This window comes from Hydractinia symbiolongicarpus, chromosome 3 (genome assembly GCF_029227915.1).
Source record: "Hydractinia symbiolongicarpus strain clone_291-10 chromosome 3, HSymV2.1, whole genome shotgun sequence".
NCBI lineage: Eukaryota > Metazoa > Cnidaria > Hydrozoa > Anthoathecata > Hydractiniidae > Hydractinia > Hydractinia symbiolongicarpus.
Window position 1 is genome coordinate 10,345,903 of NC_079877.1, and position 25,295 is coordinate 10,371,197.

Sequence of the window (25,295 nt, forward strand, 5' to 3'; positions counted from 1 at the left end):
TGCTGGATTAATGATTATTCTAACTAAAGAAATAACTTCTTATAACAGAACGTCGTTTTAAAACGAGATATAAACTTTTTCTCTTTGTTTACAAAAGTGTCGAGCATGTGCTTCTTCGCTAATTATGTTAACATAAGAACAAAAGAAATTTTACCGATTTCAATATGGCTTCTTGTTTTGATAATATTATCAAATTCATCATCAAATTATCTAATTGTTTTTATAACCAATCATAGTTGCGAATTGTTATTTACGAATAATTTAGTCACACAACCGCCAAAATTTCAAATTAAGTTTCTATACAGACACCTGCTAGAACCTCACGCAGTGTTTCAATAGATTTAAAAGAGTTGTTTCTCCTTCCGTATTCTTTCCTCCAAGCTCACAATAAATAAATAGTTATCAAAACCATTTGCTTATTAGTATGCAGTGTTTGATCTTAAAAATAAAGAAATACACAAGGAATCAAAATAGTGCATGTTAATGTCTACAGATTATGTTAATAGTTCTCTAGTGAATACGTAAAATGGGCTAGTTGTGTAAAATGTTTCAACGGAAGCTGTTAGTGAAAAAAAGAAGTGAAACAGAGCTTTTTTGACTTAGAAGTGATAAATTACAATAATTTCATGAAGTTTACTTTTCTTGTCCCATTATGAAAAGATTGGCTTCTAACTCAGGTTCGTTCGTGCTATATTACAGCAAAGAACTCGTCATGGCAAACACTTTTAAAAACAGACATAAACGTACATAACCTGACGGTCAAACGTAATAATAAAACCGTTTTTTTATGTGTGTGACCTAAAACAGGTCCGACTTATAATAAAAACATATGTGGCGAATACTTATCCTTAGCTGACGGCACTTCCAGGTCTAAGTTACATTACACATTCAGATTGACCTCCCAATAACGGACACGCCAAACAGGGGATCGAATAGAGCAAGCCCGAAGTTCCTGCACACTTTACAAGGTTTTATATTTTCATTTAATTTTTTTTCAATTTATTTTATTTTTAGCTATCTAGTAGAAAAAAAATTAGGATTGTTTGAATAGAAATAAGATATTTACAATATACTATTTTTAAGCTTTTTCTTCTCCCAAAACCAGCCTCTTGATACACTTTGCAAAAGATTTCACTGTACACATGGAATGCCCAAAAGCTTAAAGTAAGTTGTCAAAGTAATGGAAAGGGATAGCCACTAAACAGTGGATACCTTATTGACACTTTATTGAAGTTTAGATGCTCTTCGCTTTAGAAAGGTTTTACAGTAGCTGTTTGGACTCTGCATATGCAAATGATTTTATGTATGCGCGTTGTTGGTCATATGTATGCAAAGTTTGTGTTGTTTAGGTAACAATTTCTTGGCAATTAATTTACTAATACTTGGATTAGAAAATTAATTTCATCATATGATGAATTAATTGCAGGTTACTATAGCTATCAATTGACTTCAAGTTATGGTTTAGACATGAGCTTTGACGCAGTAAAAAGGAGTATACTTGAACATGCAGTAAGTATGCAGTGAAATTTTGTATTTCGTCGTAATACACTCTTTTTCACATATTTCTTCGGTGAACATCGATATGTTAGATAAGCCTGTTATCAATATTATGAACGCAAACACAGGAACAAGTATTAGCAAGAATTAATATTGTTTTTAGTAGAAGGATTATTACAGACATATACTGTAATCCCCGCTATGGATACCTCTTGTTTTGAAGAAAACAGACCGTAGAACCGAAGAAATAGATGTGCTAAAGGTCATAGGCCCGAGCTTTTTTTTACATATCTTGTCTGCTTAAAACACCCATTAATTTCAGGTCGATTATGTCACGAGTGAGGGCCTATAGAAAAATTGCAACATCAATCCGAATTTCAAGCCATTTACACTCTCTGAGTGTGAGTTGCGGATAGTGGACAAAAAACATTCCTTCGAAATTAATGAAACTTTCAAGACTTAAATAAGACATCTTAAAATGGTTTAATAGAAGTTGTGTAGGCAAGCAGACTAGCTCCTTTCCGAACATTAATTATCGTTAATTAGGTGTGGGCGCATTGTATTTGTGGCGTGTGGCCTTATGGTTATGGAGTTAGCTTCGTAATCATAAGGTCCGTTGTTTGGTCCACAGTGCAGGCATTTATAGCAATTGTCTTTGTCACAGCTACGGCTCAACCCACGTCATGTAAGGAAAATTAGGTAGGCAATGCAGTTGTATACCTAATCTACACATTCAGAACACAGGATCCAAGTTGATAGCAGTGTTTTCAACACTGACGTGGCTATATCCCGTACGAATTTTAGGAATAATAATAATACAGAGAAAAATATATTTTGTTGTAATCAGATTATACTGGATTGGCATCTTTCGTCAATTTTGCATCCTTAAATGATAAAAGCTTGCTAGCTATTACCGGAAAAATAATTTTTGGTGTGATAACTATCTCTTGATGGATCAATAGAAAAACCAACATGTGAAAAATGAGATATTTGTAGAGCAAATGAGACATTTGTCGAACTTGATTGTTGCATTAACGATGTCTCATATTTTCCTGGTTTGACACAAGTAGTGATAATGTTGTTACAATAAGCAAAAAGAGCTGTCGCAACAAGTAACAGTCGGTAGCTCAACTCAGATTTAGGGACAATGCTGATGTGGTCATATGCTGACTTATTTAAAAAAATCCTCAATATAAAAGTTGTTAAAATTCCTTACTAAGGTGTACCTAAGACTTTTGTCTGTCTTTGTAAAAAATAATTGGTGAGATTATGCAAGAACTATACTAGAATTTATTGACTTTGCAACGTAATTAAAAAATAATTGCAAACCACTTTAACTGTTCTGTTCATAAAATATAGATGGGTGTCTGTCTAATTACTTAACAAATGACACTAGTTCATGCTTTGACAGACTTATAATACTGGATTATTAAGTTGTGACCATTATAAGCATAGTGTGAATACAAATGATGTGTGTTGTGTTCTGTGTTAAGACATAAACAGTTCGTGTTTGCTTGTTTCAGATATTGTTTTTTCTTCTAGTATGACACTTCTTTATATGATCAATCAATTCATGAGATTCGGTAATCGAATAGCTAGCATTTCTTTTATTTGGTAGCTTTGTGAATGGGTTGTTCGCAGTTGACATATTAAAACAGCTATGAAAAGCAAAGTATATGCGTATAGAAGCTAGTTCTTAAGTCATAATTAAACATGTTTACTTTATAGTACAATGTCGCGCACCATGCAACAAGAACAGTACATTGTTAAAGATGTGTTTTGGCACAATCGTAAACTAACGCTTAAAGACGATTCAAAAGATATATATTATAAGTTTGCCGATGGAAATCCTTCTTCATCATTTGAATCATACATATCTGAGCATAACAGCAGCTCATCCGAATGCTCTAATATCACGGGCAGCTTACAAGACATTCAAAAATTAAATACAGCAGAAAAACAGTCTTACAACAAATTAAACAAGAAAAATAAAATTGATGATATGTTTTGGCATAATCGCAAACTAACGTGTATAGACGAATCAAAAGATATATATTATGAGTTTGCCGATGAAAAGCCTTCTTCGTCAGATGACTCATACATATTTGAGCCTAGCAGCAGCACATCCGAATGTTCTGATAGCACTTGTGGCTTACAAGACATCGAAGAATTAAGTACAGCAGAAAAACTGTTTTACAATAAATTAAATAAGAAAAATAGAATTGATATTTCGTACAGAAATGATTGTTACTTAGAGAGTTATAGACTGAGAATCAATGCACGGCAAAAAAAACGGGTTGCCGAGATGAATGAACTGTTTCGGCTTCTGGACGAGAAGCTGCCAAAGCAGAGGAATTCTACCACTGCGAAGACAAAATATAACTCCAAACTTAAAATATTACGACGAACATGTCAGTATATAAACGACCTATCTGAATTTCTATCAGATAGCAAATTCAATTGATTAACCAAAGTATATTTAATATAGGTTCCGTAAGATTGTATTCTTTAATTGTGAACATTAAATAAATATATTTATCAGTTATAATATTTTCTTAATTTTAATCCTGATAGACCGAATTTGTTTGTCAGTTGGTTTTCTTTAATTTTTCAGTACCAAAAATGAATCATGCAACGATTTAAACAAGTTTTAATTTAATTAGATAAATAATATTTTCGTTGCCATGACACTTCTCCATCCTGTCTAAACCATAGTGATGCAATTAAAGGGGCACTCCAGTGAAAAAAAAATATTTGAAAAAAATGTTATTTTGATAAGACAATGCATAAATATGTCAAAGTAAACCTTTTACAATCGTTAAAAATTTCTATTTATACCTAATCGGGTCTGTAAATATCTTCAATTTCAAATAAATTTGCAAGGTCGCGTAAAGTCGAGAGGACTAGGTTAAATGAGCACACGTCACATCGTGCAGAAAGTCGGTAAGGTAACCGCCTTCTAAAAGTTTTTTTTACTTACTTTACATTGCTCGTTGATAAGTGTTGCAATAATGATGAAGATTATAACTCAGAAAACTTAGAATCGGATAATTTTCTTCATGAAAAAGACTTTACAAAGCTACAGCCATACAACTCCGAACCTCTTGTGTCTCACAAGGGAGAAATTAATAATGATGCAAAGTGACGAGGTGTCTTTTACTGACTCAAAGTAACGTTATCAGCAAAGCATTTTCTTTTTAAAGGTATAAAAAATATATTTAAAATCTTTTTTTTTTACACTCTTTTCGTAAAAACTTTATCATTTGCTTCAGTAAAAAATCTTTCTTACCTTAGAAGCCAACTTATTTTTATTTCACAGTTCAGCAATATCTTTCCTCCGCACGCGCATTTTTGCGCACAAATGGAAACAAATTTTACGTAACATTGAAATTTTCTCCGTGATGGATATATAGAAATGCGTGATCGAAAGATCGAATAATGTTCGTGTTATGATAACTTAGTAAAGCGGGGGTATTAATATTGTAAAAGTAAAATCATTCTTATAATTATGGTAGGTCATAAAGGCGTTGCAGAAGCTACTGATTTATAAGTTGTTTGTTGTTTTGACAAAGCTGTTTTAGAAACTGCATTAGCAGCCTTAAACAGTAACAAAGATTGAAGAAAATGGTCACATTTACCCCCTGAAAGATCCCTCCATCAAAAAAGCTTCTTTGAAAAACAAAGAATAGAAACTTGAGCGCTACGAAAGATATATGTGTAACTAGGAAACTTTTTGTCGGTGTTTGTATTGGAAATTGGCATAATGCCTTTTTTATTTAATATAGAAATGTTCAAAGCGTTATTTGGTTGTGTTCGGTGGATATAAGTACAAATAATGAAATGAGAAACTTTGATCAAGTTTGCTAGCTAAAATGGCATTTTTACGAAGTGGCATCATTTTAATATGGAAGTTTATTTCCTGGAGATCTCTTTTAAAAGGAATATCTGTGAAGTGCGACAAACAAACATAAAAACTTTGATTGCTTGGTGGATCACCTGCACGACGTATTTTGTTTAGCTAGCTATTGTTATCTGAGTTCTTTCTTCTTTACAGATGGGATTCTGTGAAAACCGACTTCTTTACACTTATCTGATGAATAATACATCGAAACGCAGACCACCTAACCATTTTTTTACAATTTAAACGTAAATTACATACAAAAAGCGATTTAAATGTAAGCTATAGGACATAACATGGACGTTATCTGCCCTCGCTTAAACTATCATTATTTATAATCGGGTCCAGTCCTAAATGAAATTGCGCCTGTCTGTTTTTTTATGAGAAAAAAATTGAATATGCGAAGGCTTGTACAATTTTAAATAAGTAAAACAAATGAAGTAATTTTTTTTTGGGTTTTTTATGCTTATCTAAGTACGTATAAAACAAAAAAGAAAAAAGTGTTTTTTTCTGGAATTCCCCTTTAAACAGTTTTAAATACCATAGCCATTTTCAACTGTCTGAACAATTTCTTATGGTTCCAAAATCTATAAAGTCGGGTTTTAATATTCCTGTGCACTAGGTCCAAAGGAGAAATGGGCATAAAATGTTTTTTGAACATGTACTCTAAAGGCTTAACACTAAGTAGGTAATCTTGACATTGTTGTCCAATGACGTCATGCAAACTCATTCTTAGTAACAAAAATGCTTTCAAATATTATTGGGATATACAAACTCCCTGCAAAATATATTTAACCAAAGTGGCCAACTTCGTACCTAAAAGCATTTAGGGCATTTCTCTCACGAAGAGTATTCCGAAAAACAGACATGCTAGAAAATAAGTCTAGCGCATTTTAAACACCTATCGTTTCTTTTTTAACTACACTGTACGCTGTAGCGCAAATGGCTCACAAACTTTTTGTTCGCGCGTGCGCACCTAGACAAAATAAGAAGTTTTCCCAAATACCCTTTATTGGTCAAAACGAATTGAACTTTTTTGTTCATTTTTTAAAAAAGGTCGCAAAGTACCATTGCCTCAATACCTTGGTAAGAGAAAGTAGAATGCTTTAGTTTAAAAATTATTACCGCTTTTACCACTGTTACAAGACATTCTAGCTTCCTTGTGTTATCTATGTTGTAGCGTTCTTGCTTGAAGGCTTGTGAAAAAGTGGTACAAACATGTTTGATTGTGAAAAATGAAATTTACATGGTGTTACTTGAGTTTCTAATTTTTCCACTAAAAGCAGAAAAATAATTCTGCAGAGTCATCTAATAATTAATTATCATAATGACGTTTTTGATATAATAATCGGCCTAATCTTAAAAAATAAACTCTCCTTCTAGATTTTACCTGTAGGATCACAAATCAACATAATGCTACACGTTTAGACAAAACCAACCTGTTTAGAAATGTTTTCTTTCGCCACTCCAAATCCCTTAAAGTTGAAAGATGAAAAAACTTCAAGACTAAATCACAGAAACTAAGAGCTGTGGAAAATAGAGGTAAAAATAGATGTACATCTGCAATCCGGACATATTTTTTTTTGCTATTTTTCGATATAGGCAAACGCAATTTCTTGCCAGTACTTTGAGGTAGGTAGGTAGCAAAAATTTTTGTGCGATGTACAGGCCAAGTAACTGACGTCGAAGATTCTCCAGGTGTACTTTCCATAAAGTGCGCATTATAGAACAATCTGCTCCATTACTTGGAAAGGTCTGAAGAATTGTCAAATCACTCACAGTACTTCGATGTCAATAAATAGAAAAACAGCAGGGTGAAGGGCTTTACAAATTATAGAAAGGGTGATGTATAATATCAATCCACCACCCCATTCGTTTTGATCTTGTCTATAGGGTATATGAAATCCATCAGGACTCAACATAATAAATTGGTTCCACTAGGAGTATATGCAGTATGCATATTCGTAAATAATTTTTGAGAATGGGTGGATGAACATTCGAAACGTTTAAGAAAAATAAATTGTCAATGGCAGTTATTGTTTCCTCGGTTTATACTCAATTAATTCGAGTGCTTTTACCTTTAAAAACAAATTCTGGCTTTAATTTCACTATCAAGTCACTGCATAGTTATGTGAAGCAAGTTACTGTTTTTCTCCAAAGCATGTAGTTTTCTCTTAAAGAAATGAAAGTGCAAGTAAAAAGACACAGAAAGTGTCTTTTTACGTTTAGTCTTCGTTAATGATGGGTGGATCAGTGCCATATTTTTCTATGAAGTACTTTCTTTCATTCTAAATGTTTTTTAAGTAATCTGCAATCCGAATTACTTGCTCTTCTTTTTTAATCGTATACTTTTTGTTAGTCCTATAGGACTATTGTTCCTTCTTTCATTCTTGAACCAAATGCTTACCAAATTTGAACTCATCTTTCTGGAGTAAATGTTTAGTTTGTTGTTTTAACCATTTATCATAAACTTACTGCCATTTTGATCGAAAAATTTTGATAGGAAAACGACCCTTTAGTGCTTTTCTTACATTAATAAACCATTGTCTAATAACATCGACGGTCCAAATATTTCCCAAATAATACGCGTGGGGGGGGGGGGGGGGGGTATTCGGAACCTTATAGTAATAACGTGCCGCAGAAGTCAATTCACCTCTCTTAATTTTTTTTTAAATTAGTTTTAATAAGTGACTTTTTTGTCGTCTTATTTTTTCGTTTTTTTAATTACATTTATAATAAATCCTTAATTGCAATAACCACCGTGTAAATGTTTGTAATTTCAAAATTATTTTACTTTAAAGGTTGAAGTAACTTAATATAAACGTACTTTTTTCTAATTCCACGGCGCATTCTCCTCAAAACACTTCAAGCAGAAAATGTTCTGAGCTTGTGCATTGAGAATATCTATTTTTTCTCTTACATTGTTTTCTGCATGTCAGGAATGAGTAGATTTACATCAGCTCATATTCAAAATTGGAAAGAAAAATATTTCTGACCAATCAGAATCACTACAAAATCTTAATAAAAGAATAATATAAAAACAAATCTTTAAATATGACATCCGCTCCATACTGAAACATGTCTATTGCAGAACCTTGAAAAAATGATGCAACATAATTAAATAAAGGAACCATTAATTTATTACTCTCTCTTTGAAGAAAAGGTTTGTTTTGTTTTTCAACCGAGAATTAATTATCAGTTTCTTATTTTCATTTAAACAGCGGAAATAAAATAGACAACAGTACACAATAGTCACGTGCATTTTTATTATATCTAAATTCTTCGATGCATTTATTTCTGGAAACGATAGATGAGAAAAAAGGGTGGGTTTTTGGAGGAATATAATTACTTGTATTTTTTTTTCAGCAGAAATTTTTCTGGAAAATTAGGTCTTTAGTTTTTGGGTTTAATAGGGTCTACTGAATAAGCAGTATTTTCAAATATTACAAATTATTATTCCAGCACATTATCTCAAATCACCAGGCAAACATAGATTGCAATTATTTAAAAAAAAATCAGCATCGAAAAATTTAAAAAGATATTAACAGTTTTTTGTATTCCTGATATGTAGCAGACAATAAAATGTTATTAGAGAAGTTAATAGTAAAGTAAGGACTTTTTACAATAACAACAAAATTGTATGAATGTGTTCAAGTGCTCCCTTGTGATGCTGGAAGCTGCATTATATTTTTTTAATGTTATTAAGACAATGCTGTTTGTATACATATTTATACATTAGTCTTCAAAGCGTACCGAAACCAATGCTTCATAGTACCTGTATACTTTTTTGGTTCTAACGTAGAAACTGTCAAAAAGTATACCATATTTTATGTTTTAATCTGCACAGTACATGTTCAACAACGAAAATCGCAATTGCAAGAAAACACGCAGCAATTAGTACTACAAATAGTCCACCAAATGAGTTTATTTCTGCCTGATCAATTGTATGTTCTTGTGATTTACTAAGACAACTGTTTGGCAACCAACGTTCTTCCAGTTTTTTAATTACTTCACGAGTTTTGTATTCTCTAATCACATTATCAATTTTTGTTTTCCATGGCGAGCCTTTAGGCAAGGCTATAGCATAACCAGCATCTGGGATTGGATCACCAGCACTCTGAATGCTGCAGTCTTGATCAATGCTGGAGAAGTACTTTATAACTGTTGTGTCATGTATTATAGCATTCAGTTTTCTAGATAAAAGAAAAAGTTTATTGGCATTACCAACAGAAAATTTAAAAATCTACAACATATAACTTTTTAGAAGGAAATAAAATTCTGAACACGGTGTTTTGAATAACACTGGAAAGACATGCATACATAATTTTATATTGAATTAATTTGATTACTAGTTAAAGTTCCGTGAAAGAATCCGCTGAATCGAGTCCATATGAGGGGTGCCAAATAAAGACATAAAACACAGTAATTTGAAAAGTCACAATTTGCATTATTCTATATCTATAACCGCTGAAATAAAACGTCCAAAAAAATAACTATGTGCGGCAATAAAAAATAATGATAATAAAAGAGAGAAAAGACCCTGGGATTGAGGTTGCTCACAATCTCTTTAATAATAGCCGTATTCCGTCTGTCTGTGTGTCCGCGAAAGCGGCGTCCTGTAACGGAAACACGAAATTTTCAAAATGCGCACGAATATCAAATGCGATATATTTTTATCCACTTTGTTTTGACCGCTCGCGCGTAGAATACCATTCACAACGCCTGATTCTTTAAAAAAAAAACAAGATTTTCGCGACCAGAAAGAATCCAAGATCTTCGCGGAACGAAGGCCATTTTGATAATGGTCGTGTTTGTGGTCAGTGTGTGAGGTTTGTAGGCCTGTTTGACTTTTTTATCTTCTAAAAGCCTTATATATTTGTAATATTTGTTTTCTGTTTGTTTTCAATGTTAGGATAAATATATTGTCACGTTTTTTAGCCACGTACAGATCTTAAACGCACCAGTTTTAGGATGTTTGGCTAGGAACGAAGATTAGATAGCTATAGCTACTAGCTAGCTAGAGCCTCACTTATTGCTATTCTGTTTGGTATAAGAGCTTTTTATCCTAGCCAACATTTATTTTTATGTTGAGGCTGTGGCTATTTAAAAAGTGAAAGTATAAAAATGCAGTTTGGCTACAACAATATTCTTAAGCAATACATAATTTTTATGCTAAATGCAGTTAGCTAGCTAGGTATAGCTACATATTTTATAATTTTTCTGCAAACTTTTTCTGCAAATGAAATGGCTGAGCGATTGTTTTGGCTGGACGAGTAACGACAGGCTGTTCCCTGTGTTTTTATTTAAACCGAAGTTGCAATGAACATTTTTGGAAAAGGGTAATACGCCTTATGCGCCTGTTCAACTGTGTTTAACTGTACTAAGCGGTTAGCCCAGTGTTAAAAACAGACTGTTTTTTGTAAAAGGCTGTTACGCCTATGGGCATGTGCAACATCGTTTACCTGTATATACTAAGGTCAGCCCACCACTGTGACAATTAATTTTTAAACTTTCTTGGGAATCACGCCTGGACTAACCGCTCAGCCCTGTGTCTGCGAGAAAGTTTTTTTCAAAAGTGTATTATTCCTATACGCTGTGCAACACGGTTTAACTGTACTAAGCGCTCAGCCCAGTGTCACGATTAATTTTTTAACTTTTAAAAAGACTTATTCCACAAAATAAAATTATATTGACCGATTGTTTTTGCTAGGACAGGGTAACAACGGTTTGTAAACTCTGTTTTCATATCAGCTATTGTTGCGGGAAAGTAATTTAAAAAAAATATTTTACAGTCGCACACTATAATGGTGTATGCGCTTAACTTGATTTACGCCTGTGCAACACGGTTTAACTGTACTAAGCGTTCAGCTCAGTGTCACGATTAATTTTTTAACTTGCGCAAAAAGTTATTCCGCAAAATGAAATAAAATTGACGATTGTTTTTGCTATAATGGAGTAACAACACTTTGTAAACTCTGTTTTTATATCAGTTATCGTTGCGGGAAAGTTATTTTTTGAAAAATATGTTACAGTCGCACACTATAATGGTGTATGCGCTTCAAATGATTAACGACATACTGTATACCTGTACTAAAGCGCTCCACCTGATCGTGTGGGACAGTTTACGGCTCTTATTAAGCGCTCCACAGAGTGTTTAATGTCAGATCACACCTTTACTTGTGGCTTAACCCGGCGTTTCGACGCCGGGTTTCCCGGCTAGTCTCTTTAATAATAGCCGTATTCTGTCTGTGTGTCCGCGAAAGCGGCGTCCTGTAACGGAAACACGAAATTTTCAAAATGCGCACGAATATCAAATGCGATATATTTTTACCGACTTTGTTTTGACCGCTCGCGCGTGGAACACCATTCACAACGCCTGATTCTTTAAAAAAAAAAAAAGATTTTCGCGACCAGAAAGAATCCGAGATCTTCGCGGAACGGAGGCCATTTTGATAATGGTCGTGTTTGTGGTCAGTGTGTGAGGTTTGTAGGCCTGTTTGACTTTTTTATCTTCTAAAAGCCTTATATATTTGTAATATTTGTTTTCTGTTTGTTTTCAATGTTAGGATAAATATATTGTCACGTTTTTTAGCCACGTACAGATCTTAAACGCACCAGTTTTAGGATGTTTGGCTAGGAACGAAGATTAGCTAGCTATAGCTACTAGCTAGCTAGAGCCTCACTTATTGCTATTCTGTTTGGTATAAGAGCTTTTTATCCTAGCCAACATTTATTTTTATGTTGAGGCTGTGGCTATTTAAAAAGTGAAGTATAAAAATGCAGTTTGGCTACAACAATATTCTTAAGCAATACATAATTTTTATGCTAAATGCAGTTAGCTAGCTAGGTATAGCTACATATTTTATAATTTTTCTGCAAACTTTTTCTGCAAATGAAATGGCTGAGCGATTGTTTTGGCTGGACGAGTAACGACAGGCTGTTCCCTGTGTTTTTATTTGAACCGAAGTTGCAATGAACATTTTTGGAAAAGGGTAATACGCCTTATGCGCCTGTTCAACTGTGTTTAACTGTACTAAGCGGTTAGCCCAGTGTAAAAAACAGACTGTTTTTTGTAAAAGGCTGTTACGCCTATGGGCATGTGCAACACCGTTTACCTGTATATACTAAGGTCAGCCCACCACTGTGACAATTAATTTTTAAACTTTCTTGGGAATCACGCCTGGACTAACCGCTCAGCCCTGTGTCTGCGAGAAAGTTTTTTCAAAAGGGTATTATTACTATACGCTGTACAACACGGTTTAACTGTACTAAGCGCTCGGCCCAGTGTCACGATTAATTTTTTAACTTGCGCAAAAAGTTATTCTGCAAAATGAAATAAAATTGACGATTGTTTTTGCTATGATGGAGTAACAACACTTTGTAAACTCTGTTTTTATATCAGTTATCGTTGCGGGAAAGTTATTTTTTGAAAAATATGTTACAGTCGCACACTATAATGGTGTATGCGCTTCAAAAGATTAACGACATACTGTATACCTGTACTAAAGCGCTCCACCTGATCGTGTGGGACAGTTTACGGCTCTTATTAAACGCTCCACAGAGTGTTCAATGCCGGATCACACCTTTACTTGTGGCTTAACCCGGCGTTTCGACGCCGGGTTTCCCGGCTAGTCTGCATTATATTTATACCCGTTGAAACAAAACGTTTAAAAATATAAAAAAGGGCCAACAACAACAAAAAAAATAAAAATAAAAATGCAAAAGGTCTAACAAAATCGAAGGTGTCTAACAACGGTTATGTAAAAGTTAAATCTGCTAAAACTATATACTTGCTTTGCCATTTCAGAAGTACACCAGCGAAAAGGGATGATAGTATACCAGACATTAAGGCAAAATCGTTAAGTCAGTTTGTAACGATCACATTATAACTCAAACTTTTTTTTGCATTTCTATTTGATTGATTAGCCAAAAAAAATTGTCAATTTGTTTCACACTTTACTAGCTGTTATTTTTTATATATACTTTATGTAAACATTCGTGACAGAATACTATGTGAGATTTCAAATTTTAACCTTGCAATCCATTTTTACACCTAAATAAAGATTTCTGGCAGAGGCGAGAAGAGATTTATTTTTCACATTTTGTGTCAACTTTCACCTTTTTTTGGTATGTGACATTATGAGTGATTTAAATTCTATGGGTGAAATGTAGTTTGAAATGCTTTGGTGAACTTCTTTCCTAATAGTTTTTGCATTGTCAGAGGGTCAGGGCAAGTAATTTTAGTAGATTTAGATTTGAAATGTCACATTATACTGCAGTTTTTTGACATGTTCAATTTTTTTGGTCATCTATATAATAATGCAGATTGTAAGATTCACACTGTTGTATTGTTTGTTTTTTGAGGGACATATATCTGCTACATGAATTAAATGAGAAATCAGTGGATTTTTCCACGAAAAACAGCTAGTCTATATAAATAATACGCCAGTTCCGTGTCTCTGTGACAGGCAAAGTTGATATTGTCATTTTCCTTTGATCCTTTTTGGAATGGGCGGGTTAATGACGTCAATAGAGGCACAAAGAAAACAGGACTATAATTTTTTGTTGTGGCTGGGTTGCTTACATCATCAAAATTCAAATGACGTTTGGCTTTTTTGCATTTTTATTCTGCCTAAGTGGATCTTTATCGACTAGCCTATACAATAATACGCTAAGTGTGTTCGTCTGTCTGTGACAGGCAAAGTTGATATCTTCATTTTCCTTTGATGTTGCCGAAATTCTCTTTGAAGTCGCCGAAAGAATTATGTCCATTTTGCTAGCGGGTTTACTTTGTTTACATCACATGATCAAAATAGAGCAACTTGATTTGCTGAAATAAATTTAACGGCTGTCTTTACAAAAATAGTGTCCTTCGACACCGAATAAAACAACAACAAAAGACTGTCCCTTCGTCTTAAAAAAAGTGCAAAAAGTAATTCAGAGAAAGAATAGTCCAAGAAGTAAAGTAAGAAGTGGTAGCTAGAGCTAGAAGTAAAGAGGTAAAGTTAGAAGTAGAAAATAAAGGCTAGAGTTTGAAGGGGATTTAAAATCAATAATAGTAAGAACAGCAGACTCGCATTTTCCAAGAAAAGCCTCAAATTCTCGAAGTTTTATATTTTACCGCTTTTTTAAAAAAAAACCTAGCCACGCCACCATATTTGTTTATGTTTTTGATGCATAATTAATGTATCCCCTGGCGCGTAACTAATGTGTTTGTCCTAAAATTCAAAATGCTACATAAAGCTGTTAGCTGACTAACAAACGGAAAACTTTGGTTGGTCAGCTAATTTGTTAAAATATCTCTATGGTTGAACTTACTGCTCACTGTAATGTGATTATTTTTACATTAGTATTGCTTCTCTTTATATGTGTTTTACTAAGCATAAATAGCCAGCTTTAGTTTTAGCTAAGTGCTCCCAGTTAAAGTATTTTTAACTGGGAGTCTTAGCTACTGTGTTAGCTAGCTAATGTTGGCCTCCAAGGCCTGCTCTCCTCATCCCATCATGGCCAGCTCTGTTATTCCTTTTTTTAATTATCTATAGCTAGCTATCTTAGTTTCCAAACTTCTTTTCTTTTATGAGCACGAATTATGATGTAAGAAGCTAGCTAGCTACCTACAAAATCTTTAAAGACATGAATTTTTGGAGATGTATTTTACATTTCTTTTTTCCTGTAAACTTTACAAAAGGACCACGTGCAATATGACAAGTGGAATAATCTCTTTTTCAGAATTTAACCCTATTCGGTCCGGGGGGGGGGCGGATTCCGCCCCCTCTGACGGTTTTTTTTAATAACTCCTTATTGCTTTGTTATATGGCTATGATACTTACTGAGTTTCAATATTTATCTATTTGACACCTGCATGCTAAATTTTTAGGTCCCATACCTTTCAGAAGCTTTGATATTGGCCATTACTCGAAACTACCCCTAAAAATCTCTATGAAATAATAATATAATGGGGAAAATATAATAACTTCTGTTAGGATTATCCTTAGAACTTGAAACTTGCAACACAACTTTGTTTCATCAAGAAGAATCATTTTGAATAATTTCGACACATTAATAATCCGATTTCCTGATTTTGTCGGATTTTATCCGAAAATTGGAAAAAACCGGATTTTCGGGCAATTTTTGGCAATTTTTCATCCGATCCATGTAAAAACCGGAAGATATGTTAAATAACTTTTAAGTTTATTCTTTGCTTATTGATTTCTTGACATTTAGGTTTAAAATTGTTGGTAAAGGGCAGTATGGATCATTATACTAAAAAAACAAAATTTTTGTGTTCTTAACTGGATGATTTTTACATTTTGTGTAAATTTTTGCGGGAGAGGATGGTATGCAACTGAAGTGACTGATTTTTCTAGATTTAAATTTGATGTTTTTCAAACTATGGCTTTTTCATACTTTTTTATAAGCTTTTAAGGGAAAGCCAATATTTAAAATGTGTAAAGAACTTGATTTCTGCTAACTTTTGCAGGTCTCCTTTTTAACATTTCACAATAAAATTTGAAGGTTTTCAACATAATCACTTATAAGATGCACATATATTTGAGATGCGTTATTTCTAACATTGTTATTATCTGTGCTGTGACTGTCGGTGTTGTAACTGTCAGTGTTCCTACTGTCGGTTTTGTGGGTGTTGTCAGTGTTGATGCTGTGAGTGTCGTTGTTGTAACTTTTTATCAACTGGATTTTGCACCTTGCATGCTGTTCTTTTTTTATTTTGTGTAAGATTTTGACATTTGACATTTGGTGTAAGATTTCAAGAACATTTGTTTTTGTATATGCACTGCTGACGTCAGCAAAACATCTAATTTTAACATCCTATTTTTTCATTGGCATTTTGCCTAAGTGGATTTTCCACGGGACGTATCGACTAGTCTATATAATAATACGCCAGTTCCGTGTGTCTGTAGCAGGCAAAGTGGATATGTTCATTTTCCTTTGATCTTACCGAAATTTTATTTGAAGTAACCGAAAAATGCATGTCTAATATATTGAACTTTCTGACGTTACGGCGCGACGTCAATAACACTACTTTAACGTCAATATCCTATACTAAATAAATGAAGCCATTACAATGCACTTACAACTTTGAGGCCAAATATCTTGGAAACGAGGTGGTGACGTCAATGATATTTCACCGCGTGGGTAACCAGAGACCACCTAAGACCAATTTGGGTAACTTTTCCAAATCTGGGTCTGGTAATGGCAATTTTTACTGCATGTAACGTCTCATTACGTTGAACAGAAAAAGTTGAGTTTGGGAGATACGCAATTAAAAAGAAAACTTCTAATTAAATTTGTGCATCATACAAATGTTTATATTAGAACAAACAATCATGCTTATACATATTCTTAGGATATTCTGACCCATCGTTTAGAGTATATTCTTATAAAAAAAATACCATCCTCGTAGCCTAAAAATATATAATGCCTCAATAAAATAAAGCTTGCCATATATTGCTATAGCTATTGGCAATTTTTTTTTTATATTTAGAACAAAAAATCAAGGTTAGACATATTCTTAGAATATTCTGAACTTCTGACCCATTGTTTAAAGTATATATACTCTTACAAAAAAAGTTCTTAACTTTCTTGACAAACGCTATCCTCGGTATTCTTAATTATATTGTTAGCATGTCTATGTCCTGAATATATAAAATGCCTTAATAAAATAAAGCTTGCTATAAGTTGCTATAGCTATTGGCAAATTCTTTTTATATTTAGAACAAACAATCGAGGTTGAACATTTTCTTAAGATATTCTTTACTGACCCTGAGTATATTCTTACAAAAAGAAATAAGTTCAGACTCAAGACAAAACATAATTAACTTCATAAAAATAGTTATTCACCTAAATTCATTTTTCTACCAGATAATCAAAACAACACACCTGCTTTCTTCCGCTTTTCAGTAGGCTTCTAGCTAACGTTCTCTGGATAAAAGTCCAATCAGTTTTTTTTACTTTGATTGCTAAACTTCGCTTCATCCCAAAGAAAACAAATTAAATATTTATAGCTGCAATCATGGACAAAAATTTTGAGACTAAGGCAGTTTTTTACCCATTGTCCAAATATGGACAAAAAAGTCAAATAGTCAATACTCTGCAGCTGGGAGGCTGCAAGGTTGCTACTTTTGCACACAAGTAGGCCTGGCAGAGAGCATTGAAAGGTTGCTAGTCAAATTCTTTAGCACGTCTGCACACTGAAATAATTCACGTCGACAATTGGCAATTGGCACATTTTATGAATTTCATATTTACCAAATTACGTGAACTTTGACAAGTTCAACATGTGTGAATCTAATATAGAATGAGCCTACGCAATTACTTGTGGTGGCGAACTTCGAAATTCGTTGTCATGTCCCAACATATTGTGACAATGATTGTAGGTCTATTCTATTTATAGGTTGCTTTGTCTGATACATTTCCAATTAGTTCTCTTTTTGACGTTATATCATCGTACGTTTTTCTTCTTAAAAAAGCCGCTCTACGACAACAGTTTTGTGTTTTACATTTTAAATTCAAATTATCATTATAAATCGACAGTTTTTTTAAAAAAGAAAGCAACCTCGGTCCCAGAACACAAAATTGATAGAAGAAGTAAATAAGCTTTAACTTTAAGTTATTGCAATGATATAAGCGTTATAGAATTTGCAGTATTTATATTTTTGATGCTTATTACTGTAGTAGAAATATCCTTTATGAAAGTAGATATCTCCTTTATGAAATTACCCTTGGGTGCCTAATACAAGGCGAGACACTTATTAATTTTCAGATTTTTTCACCACCCACCCACACCTTATAAGACCCCTCCCCTCTCCTCCTGCTTATTAATTTCGTCCAATGAATAAGCTCCTGATGGTCAAAATTCTTTTTTGAAAACTCTTTTTTGTTTTGAACGTCCATAAATTCTGTGGTTTTGCAGGTATTTACTTACTATCATTGACGCAAGCTAGCACTACGTTTATTGATTGTTGCGCACTGCATTTGTACCTACTTTGTGTCACATATTGTATCACACATGTATCTCTTCTCTCAGTAAACATTCAGACCCACCCGTTTAAGAATCTGACTCCCCAGCTATTAAGACCCCACCTTGTATTACGCACCTGACAGTAATTATCTCGTTTCTTGTGTGTACAAGACATTACCTATCATCATTTAAGCTGCTTTCCTATCTGGCCTTAATTCGTGCTAAGCTGATGCGCTAATTAGACTTCATTTGGTAATGCCTAATGACAACGTCAATGACTACTTACCACACTTGTGATTAATTAGCTTAATTAGTTGTTCTCGTTTTACACAAAAATTACTGACATACAATCTTCACCGCTTCTATTTTGATTTCGCCTTCTTTCAATACACTTTATGAAAGTCCACAATAAAAATTACCTCCTCTTTTTTTAAAACATATTACACCAACTAAATCAATAAAATCACCGTTAATGTTGTTATAATAGAACGACCTCGCGCTAAATATTCATTTTCATAACTCTGAGCGCGAAAACATTAATGCAATTTTACGCCAAATGGAAACCAAGCTTAAAAATAAAAGTAAAAGGACATAATAGGCAAGTTACCCTGATTTTAGATCTATAAATGCTTTTGTAGTGTTGATGAAATTATAGTTCTGCATAAACTTGTGCATTTTTTTCCAGCCTTTGTTATCTCCATCCCGGAACATTTTTGATATACCAGATTGTGCAATAGTTGCGAAGATAAAATCATTGCTAGGGTTAACAACCTAAAACATGTATGATAAAAATATAATTATGTATACAATTGATTTTTATAATGTTTTATATGGAAACTGTGTCTGTCCGTCTATGACCTCCAAAGTAGATTTTATTTTCTACAATCTTTTTTAAAAGCGCCTATGAAACATTTGAAAATGATGTTCTTTGTTTTATAAAACTTTTGTTTACGCATTTAATTAACTGGAACAAATCCCGTGATAAAGTGAATCAATTTCATTAGCTAAGAATTTTGTCACGGCAAATTAGAATACAATAGGTATTCTAATATGGTTTAACGAGTTTTACAATACTTTGTTATAAAATAATATTCGGCAATGTCACGGGTAATTAAACTATTATTAACTAAACTAAAATTACCTAAATTATTTTTGTTTTCTATTTCGTTTACAGGGGCTACGAAAAGGTTGTTGACTTACACAAAAATTCAGCTAACGGCAGTGTAAACGTTTATGATCACTGAGGACAAGAAAACATCTTAAGTCATCTTAAACATAACATTGGGTATCTAAATATAACTGAATATGACATAAAAGTTAACTACATTCATTGGATATCAATGATTTATTCGACAAAAGCAATTACCTTGCTTTTAACTCGGGTTTTTTAATAAAATAAACTTCAAACATTTTAAACTAGCTACTCAGCTATATTCTTCAAAATTTTGCGTAGAAACATACCTTTATTGCTCACGAAGCCAGTCGAAGCAATAACAATGATTTTGAAATATTTTTAGAGGCATTAATTACCTTCTTAAAGCAATAACATTTTTTAACAAATACAGCTCCTCGTGTTGTCTCTGTTCCCTCGTCAATACAAATTCCGATATACTGATACTTAATACATTTTACAGACATTATCTGATTTAACGCCAAAAGGAATACTGAAGGATAATTTTTCTTTTTTATATAAAATAAAATATAAAAATAATTCATCATAAAAATTAATTATTCATTAACTGGTTGTCTAGACGTCTATGTGGATTTAAAGTGTGTACAATTTATTGTCAACATTTTAGTGGTCTGTTTATTACTCGCCATTCTTGGGGGGGGGAATTAAACTTATTGAATTGTTTCGTAGCCCCTTAAAACGTTTTTTTGCAGTATTTGAAGTTAAATTAGCGATAAATCATCTTGTGATAAGCACCATAAATTAAAAAAAAGTGTTTTAAGTGGATACTTCCACAGGTTTTAATAACTAGTCTTTTATGATAATGTGAAAACTGTGTCTGTCAGTAACTGCTAAAATTGATTATATTTTTTCACAATTTTCCTTAAAAGCGCCTACAAAACATCCCATTAGCTATGAACTTTAGCTGTTGTATTCTAATTTAAATTAGCTATGACGGGTTTTTAAAACCACAGGAAATGTAATTGTTTTATTTTAAATTAAGTCACAGGCAATGTCACGGACAATTATTGTTGTATCAATTTCGTCTTAACCTTTTTATTTGCTATTTTTTAATGATTAGACAAAAAGAAAATTTTATTGGATACTTCCACGCGTAGTTTTTTACACATGAGAGAATCTGTGGAAAAATTAGCATTCCACTAAAAAATTCAATAATATTATAACAGAAGGGTGTAACTAAATTTGTCAATTGCGTTCAATGGTTTATATAAAATATAGAATATATATATAACCTTGTTGTCCTTAAATCCAGTGATCGGTAAATTGTCAGAATATGTCACCATTTTGGCAGTCAACATTGCTGTGTATGATGACATCAGAATCATCATAAATATTGCCACACATAATGCGATTACTCTCGTGCTGATTATTATTGGATTTTGTCCTCCCATATCGCGCTGAAATACCAATCCAATTTGATACAAGATACTCTCTTTCCACGGATAAATATTCTCTTTTGTTAAAAAATGTTCCATATGCCACAAGAGTATGCTCACCGTCATCGAGATTGCAAATGTGCTTATCCATAAATTTAAAGAGAGAGGTGAAAAAATATCGAAGTTAAAAATTGTCTTTTCTGTGTGTCGTATAACAGTACCAATACTGATTCCACTGGTCAAATAGGGCTCAGAAAAATCGACAATTTTGGAACGCCATTGATAGATGGTAATAGGCGCTAAAATGGCATCTGCTTTTCCGTCAATCACGTCTCCTATTAACCCATTGTAAGTTCCATTTATTTCTACTCCATAAACAGAATCTTCCACCAAATACACATGAGATTCTACATTCAAATCTTTTTCAAGTTTATGCAATAAATCCATGCAAAATCCCATACAACAGTACTGTACTTTAACCTTTAATGTAGCATTTAACATTTCATATACCCAACATAACTTACCTATGCGGCATGCATCTCCAAATGACTTTGGTTTTATCCTGAATAATGTTGTGAATGGTGGTTCAATTATTGTCACAATGTTAACGACGGTTTTTCTTTTTCGATGAGGAAAGTTTATTTCACCGAGATATATTGATGTTGTGTGGTAACCCTCACTGGAAAGGGATAACCAACTCTTTTTATGGTCTAGATAATAGACATTTGAGAATTCTTGCAAGTGCCTTGATTTGTGTACTGTCATTCTATACAATTCGACACTAAAGTTAGAATTAATTCAGTATAACTTTCTTATTCATGCCGGGTTTTTCAAACATATTATGACCTTCCATAACTTTTAGTAGACTTGTCTTAATTGAATCAAATTTGGCACGCCCATAGTACAGTGTTAAGGAAACAAAATAACAGCATAAATTTTAGCTTATCTAATCTCTTTTTTGCTGACCATATCAAAAGATTGAAATATTTCCAAAATACCACTATAGACTTAAAATTCAGCTTCTTCAGTTCTAGAGAAGATCTTAACATTCTGGTTGCAGTTTCTGGCAGCTAAATAGAGCTTATTTAACATATTCTGTTCAGTTTTTGCATAATTCGGATAGAAATACGCCAGAAAATTTTCAAAATTCTTATTTTGCTCCATTTTTGGGTAAAATTAGAACAAATCGGGAAATCGGATTAATCATGTGTCTAAACTTCACAGAATGATTATCCTTAATAAAAAAAAGTGGTGTTGTGAATATAAAGTTCAAGTATAATGCTAACGAGAGATATTCTATTTTTATAAAATATAAAAAAGGATTTCATAGAAATTTGAGGGGCAGTTAAGAGTTATGGCCAATACCTAAAGCTACGGCGTCGCAAGGGATATTTTCTATGCGCACGCAACAAAACTTCTTTCATTCAATGCGCCTGAAAACGTTGCGCGTGTAGCCACCACAAAAACCGACAAAATATTTTACAACCAAAACGAGGAAAAATAGAATCACCTAACGGCTTTGTCGACCGAAAAGATGAATCTAGAAGCACGATAAAAGGTTCCTGTTCTGCAACAAGAATTGTCCCTGCAAGAAAATAGACAGGAATCTATTTTGTTGCGGGGTTACAGCAACAATTTATTTTGTCCCCAGGGAATTTTCTGATGTGTTGCATCAATTTTAACATGCGCGTGCAATGCATCATTCTGCATTGCATGCCCCCCCTCACCCCGTATTAAAAAAATAGCTAAGTAGCTACATTTTAAAATTTTTTTACCTACAACAGACAGGTTTTTTATATTCGTGTGTTTGGCAAGTAAGATGATGTCCTATCCATGTATGTCAGAAAGCATTAAACATACCTACTCTTAAAGCTAACTTTACGGCATGTTGTTTGTTATAACGTCCAAGGTTATACCTGACCGCTTATTCAAACGGAGGGTTAATTAAGTGGGCTTTTTTGTGGAAAAGTTTTTTTCGAAGGATATCTTACCTAATAATTATCTAATAACCAACATCATTGCGTTTTATTTAAAAAAAAATGATTATTTTTTAGGGGTGTGAAAGGGTAGCTTAGATTGTTTCATGTTATTAGGTTCTTTTTTTGCTATTTTTTGACATTTGGGGAAATCAGGTAGAATAGTTTTGTCTAAAACGACCTAAAATACAGCTAAACAGAGCTTTAGAATCAAAATAAAATTAAACAAAAGCAAAAAACATGAAAGTTGTCCCACTTTCGCCAGGTTTATTCAAATGTGTCGGCTGAAACGTTTATATGGTTTAGATGTACAAAGTTCAACTTTTAATACTTAATATCTTAATACACCTTTTACTGTCAACAATCTTATTTAATCAATTTTACCTTAACATGTCCTTGATTTCACGATAACTGCATTCAAATAATGTTGGACTTGGTCTGTGCCAGGAATTTACATCAACAAGCAACATATTTTCAGGAGGATTAATGTATGAAAATACTTCACTTTTATCAGTTACCCAAATATATTTGTTGTCATGAAGATCAGCATTAGCCACCATTGTTATAATATCTGCGTAACATTTTAAAGAACAGAGAAAGACAAATAATTTATATCCTTCCACCTTCCAGTGTAAGACATCTCGAAACATAGTATTGTCTGTGTACTGATATGAAAACAAAGTTATTTGACTGCTTTGTTTTTGAATGAATTCATTGACATGATCTTCTGTATTACTATCTGTGATGATTAGAACTGGAACTTTAAAATATTCATAAAACCAACTGATCAAACAAAGGTATGCGCTTCTTCTTGCATGAGTTGTCTAAATAAAAAGTGTTTGATTCAGTCATTTATCCCTGCGAAAATAAACGATAAATTTCTTGTTTATTTCCTAAAACGTTAATAATTCATTACTATCGTTACTTAAAAAATGTGGATAATGGTGTAGCACTCAGGATAACCTGCATGCATTAAAAGTATTGAATGACAACGTAGAATTTGTCATAGCATCTTTCCATTCTAGCGTGACACCAATGTCGTACCAACGTTTCAGCTGACGTAGCTATGACGCTAACACAACGTTGGTATAACGTCCAGATAGATATAATACCCTTGATCGTATACTGTATGGTATACCAAGCAGGCAAGGTAAAGATGATAGAATACACCCATGTTCAAAATGATTAAAAAGAAAATCTCTTTTGTTACTATAGACACAGTGAGACTTTTATGTAAATCATTTTAAAAAGCAAATATGCACTTCAGTATCACATGACTCGATAAATGTGTTTACAAAAAAATGTATCTGATTGTTTCATTAGGTTTTCTTATTAAAAGTTAATTATTATATTACTTTCTATTCTGACTAACAATTACGCGAAAACCGGTAGAAATTAATTATTTACAATGAAACATGTATTTTGTTTTCACTACAGAAGACAGCACGAAAATTAAATTGTTCGTCATAAAATAATACATAGCGTTTCGTTTATCAGCAAACCCAAAACTCTAATGCCTAGGGCACGCGCATCAGCAATAAATATACAATAAAAAACTGAAGTCACTTTTCCTCGTTATAAAATACATGTTCAATAAAATTATCTATTATGTACTTGAAATGTAAATTATAAAGATTACCTTTGGATCGTCTTCAAAGTTTGTGTAGTATCCGAGCATGACCGCAAAGGTCTTTTCAATGTTTCTGTTTGCCAACAGAGATATATTCGACACATTAAATAGATCTTTTTTTCTCAAATACCCCAGAGCTTCGTACAAAGATTGGTCTTTGGTCTCGCTACTTGTTTTCATATCTGATTTGAAATTGCTTCCCAACGTAATATGGAATTGAAAAACAGCCAACAAGTATATATGCAATAACGAACATAGTAAATTACAATAAGTCATAATTTTATTGTTAGTACCGGAGAATATTTGATATTAAATGTATTTTTGCACTTCTTCCGTGATATTGGAAATGTTGCAACACACGCAGTATGGGAAATCACATTGTTTTTTGAAGTTGATAATTGAACATTTGTTTTACGTCGTTCTGTTTTCTTTGAAGCTCTGTGCTAAAAAAAACACACGATCTTTTCTTGTGAAGATTCTTCAGTGAATAACTGCTTAAATAAACTTCAGTTCATTGAACTGGTTTGAAATAAGTTACTTGACATTCACTTGTTTACTTCCACTGAACAGAAAAAATTAAACCTCAACTTGTAAACAAATTATTTTCCATTCAATAAGCGTAAATATTTCTCAAAATTGTTTATATCTGCAAACACTTCTTTCCAAACATTTTTTACACTAAAGTGTGTAACAAGAGAAAAAATTATTTTCGTACATTTAATATTTTATTTCTAAAAAGTGTCACAA

The 25,295-nt window shown here is 32.9% G+C and overlaps 2 protein-coding genes across 2 annotated transcripts; one reads left to right on the forward strand and one right to left on the reverse strand.

Moving 5' to 3' along the window:
- Nucleotides 1-1,249: 1,249 nt before the first annotated feature.
- Nucleotides 1,250-4,609, forward strand: LOC130635411 (uncharacterized). The gene is made up of 2 exons (XM_057444742.1): nt 1,250-1,509; nt 3,226-4,609. Exons 1-2 carry the CDS (start codon nt 1,505-1,507, stop codon nt 3,959-3,961), a joined length of 741 nt encoding a protein of 246 aa, XP_057300725.1. The 5' UTR covers nt 1,250-1,504; the 3' UTR covers nt 3,962-4,609.
- A 4,297-nt stretch (nt 4,610-8,906) lies between these two features.
- Nucleotides 8,907-25,225, reverse strand: LOC130635637 (glutamate receptor ionotropic, NMDA 2A-like). Its single transcript, XM_057445027.1, has 5 exons — nt 24,558-25,225; nt 23,303-23,742; nt 20,799-21,723; nt 18,982-19,145; nt 8,907-9,588 (listed from the first exon to the last, which is right to left on the reverse strand). Exons 1-5 carry the CDS (start codon nt 24,822-24,824, stop codon nt 9,204-9,206), a joined length of 2,181 nt encoding a protein of 726 aa, XP_057301010.1. The 5' UTR covers nt 24,825-25,225; the 3' UTR covers nt 8,907-9,203.
- Nucleotides 25,226-25,295: the final 70 nt, after the last annotated feature.

Excerpts from the sequence above, each read along its gene's own strand:
- LOC130635637 (XM_057445027.1), bottom strand. The coding sequence starts at position 24,824 with ATGACTTATTGTAATTTACTATGTTCGTTATTGCATATATACTTGTTG. Across the intron at positions 21,724-23,302 it reads GAAATCAAGGACATGTTAAG|TGTCGAATTGTATAGAATGA; the intron begins GTAAAATTGATT and ends TTCTAACTTTAG. Across the intron at positions 9,589-18,981 it reads TTTATAGATCTAAAATCAGG|AAAACTGAATGCTATAATAC; the intron begins GTAACTTGCCTA and ends TCTTTTATCTAG.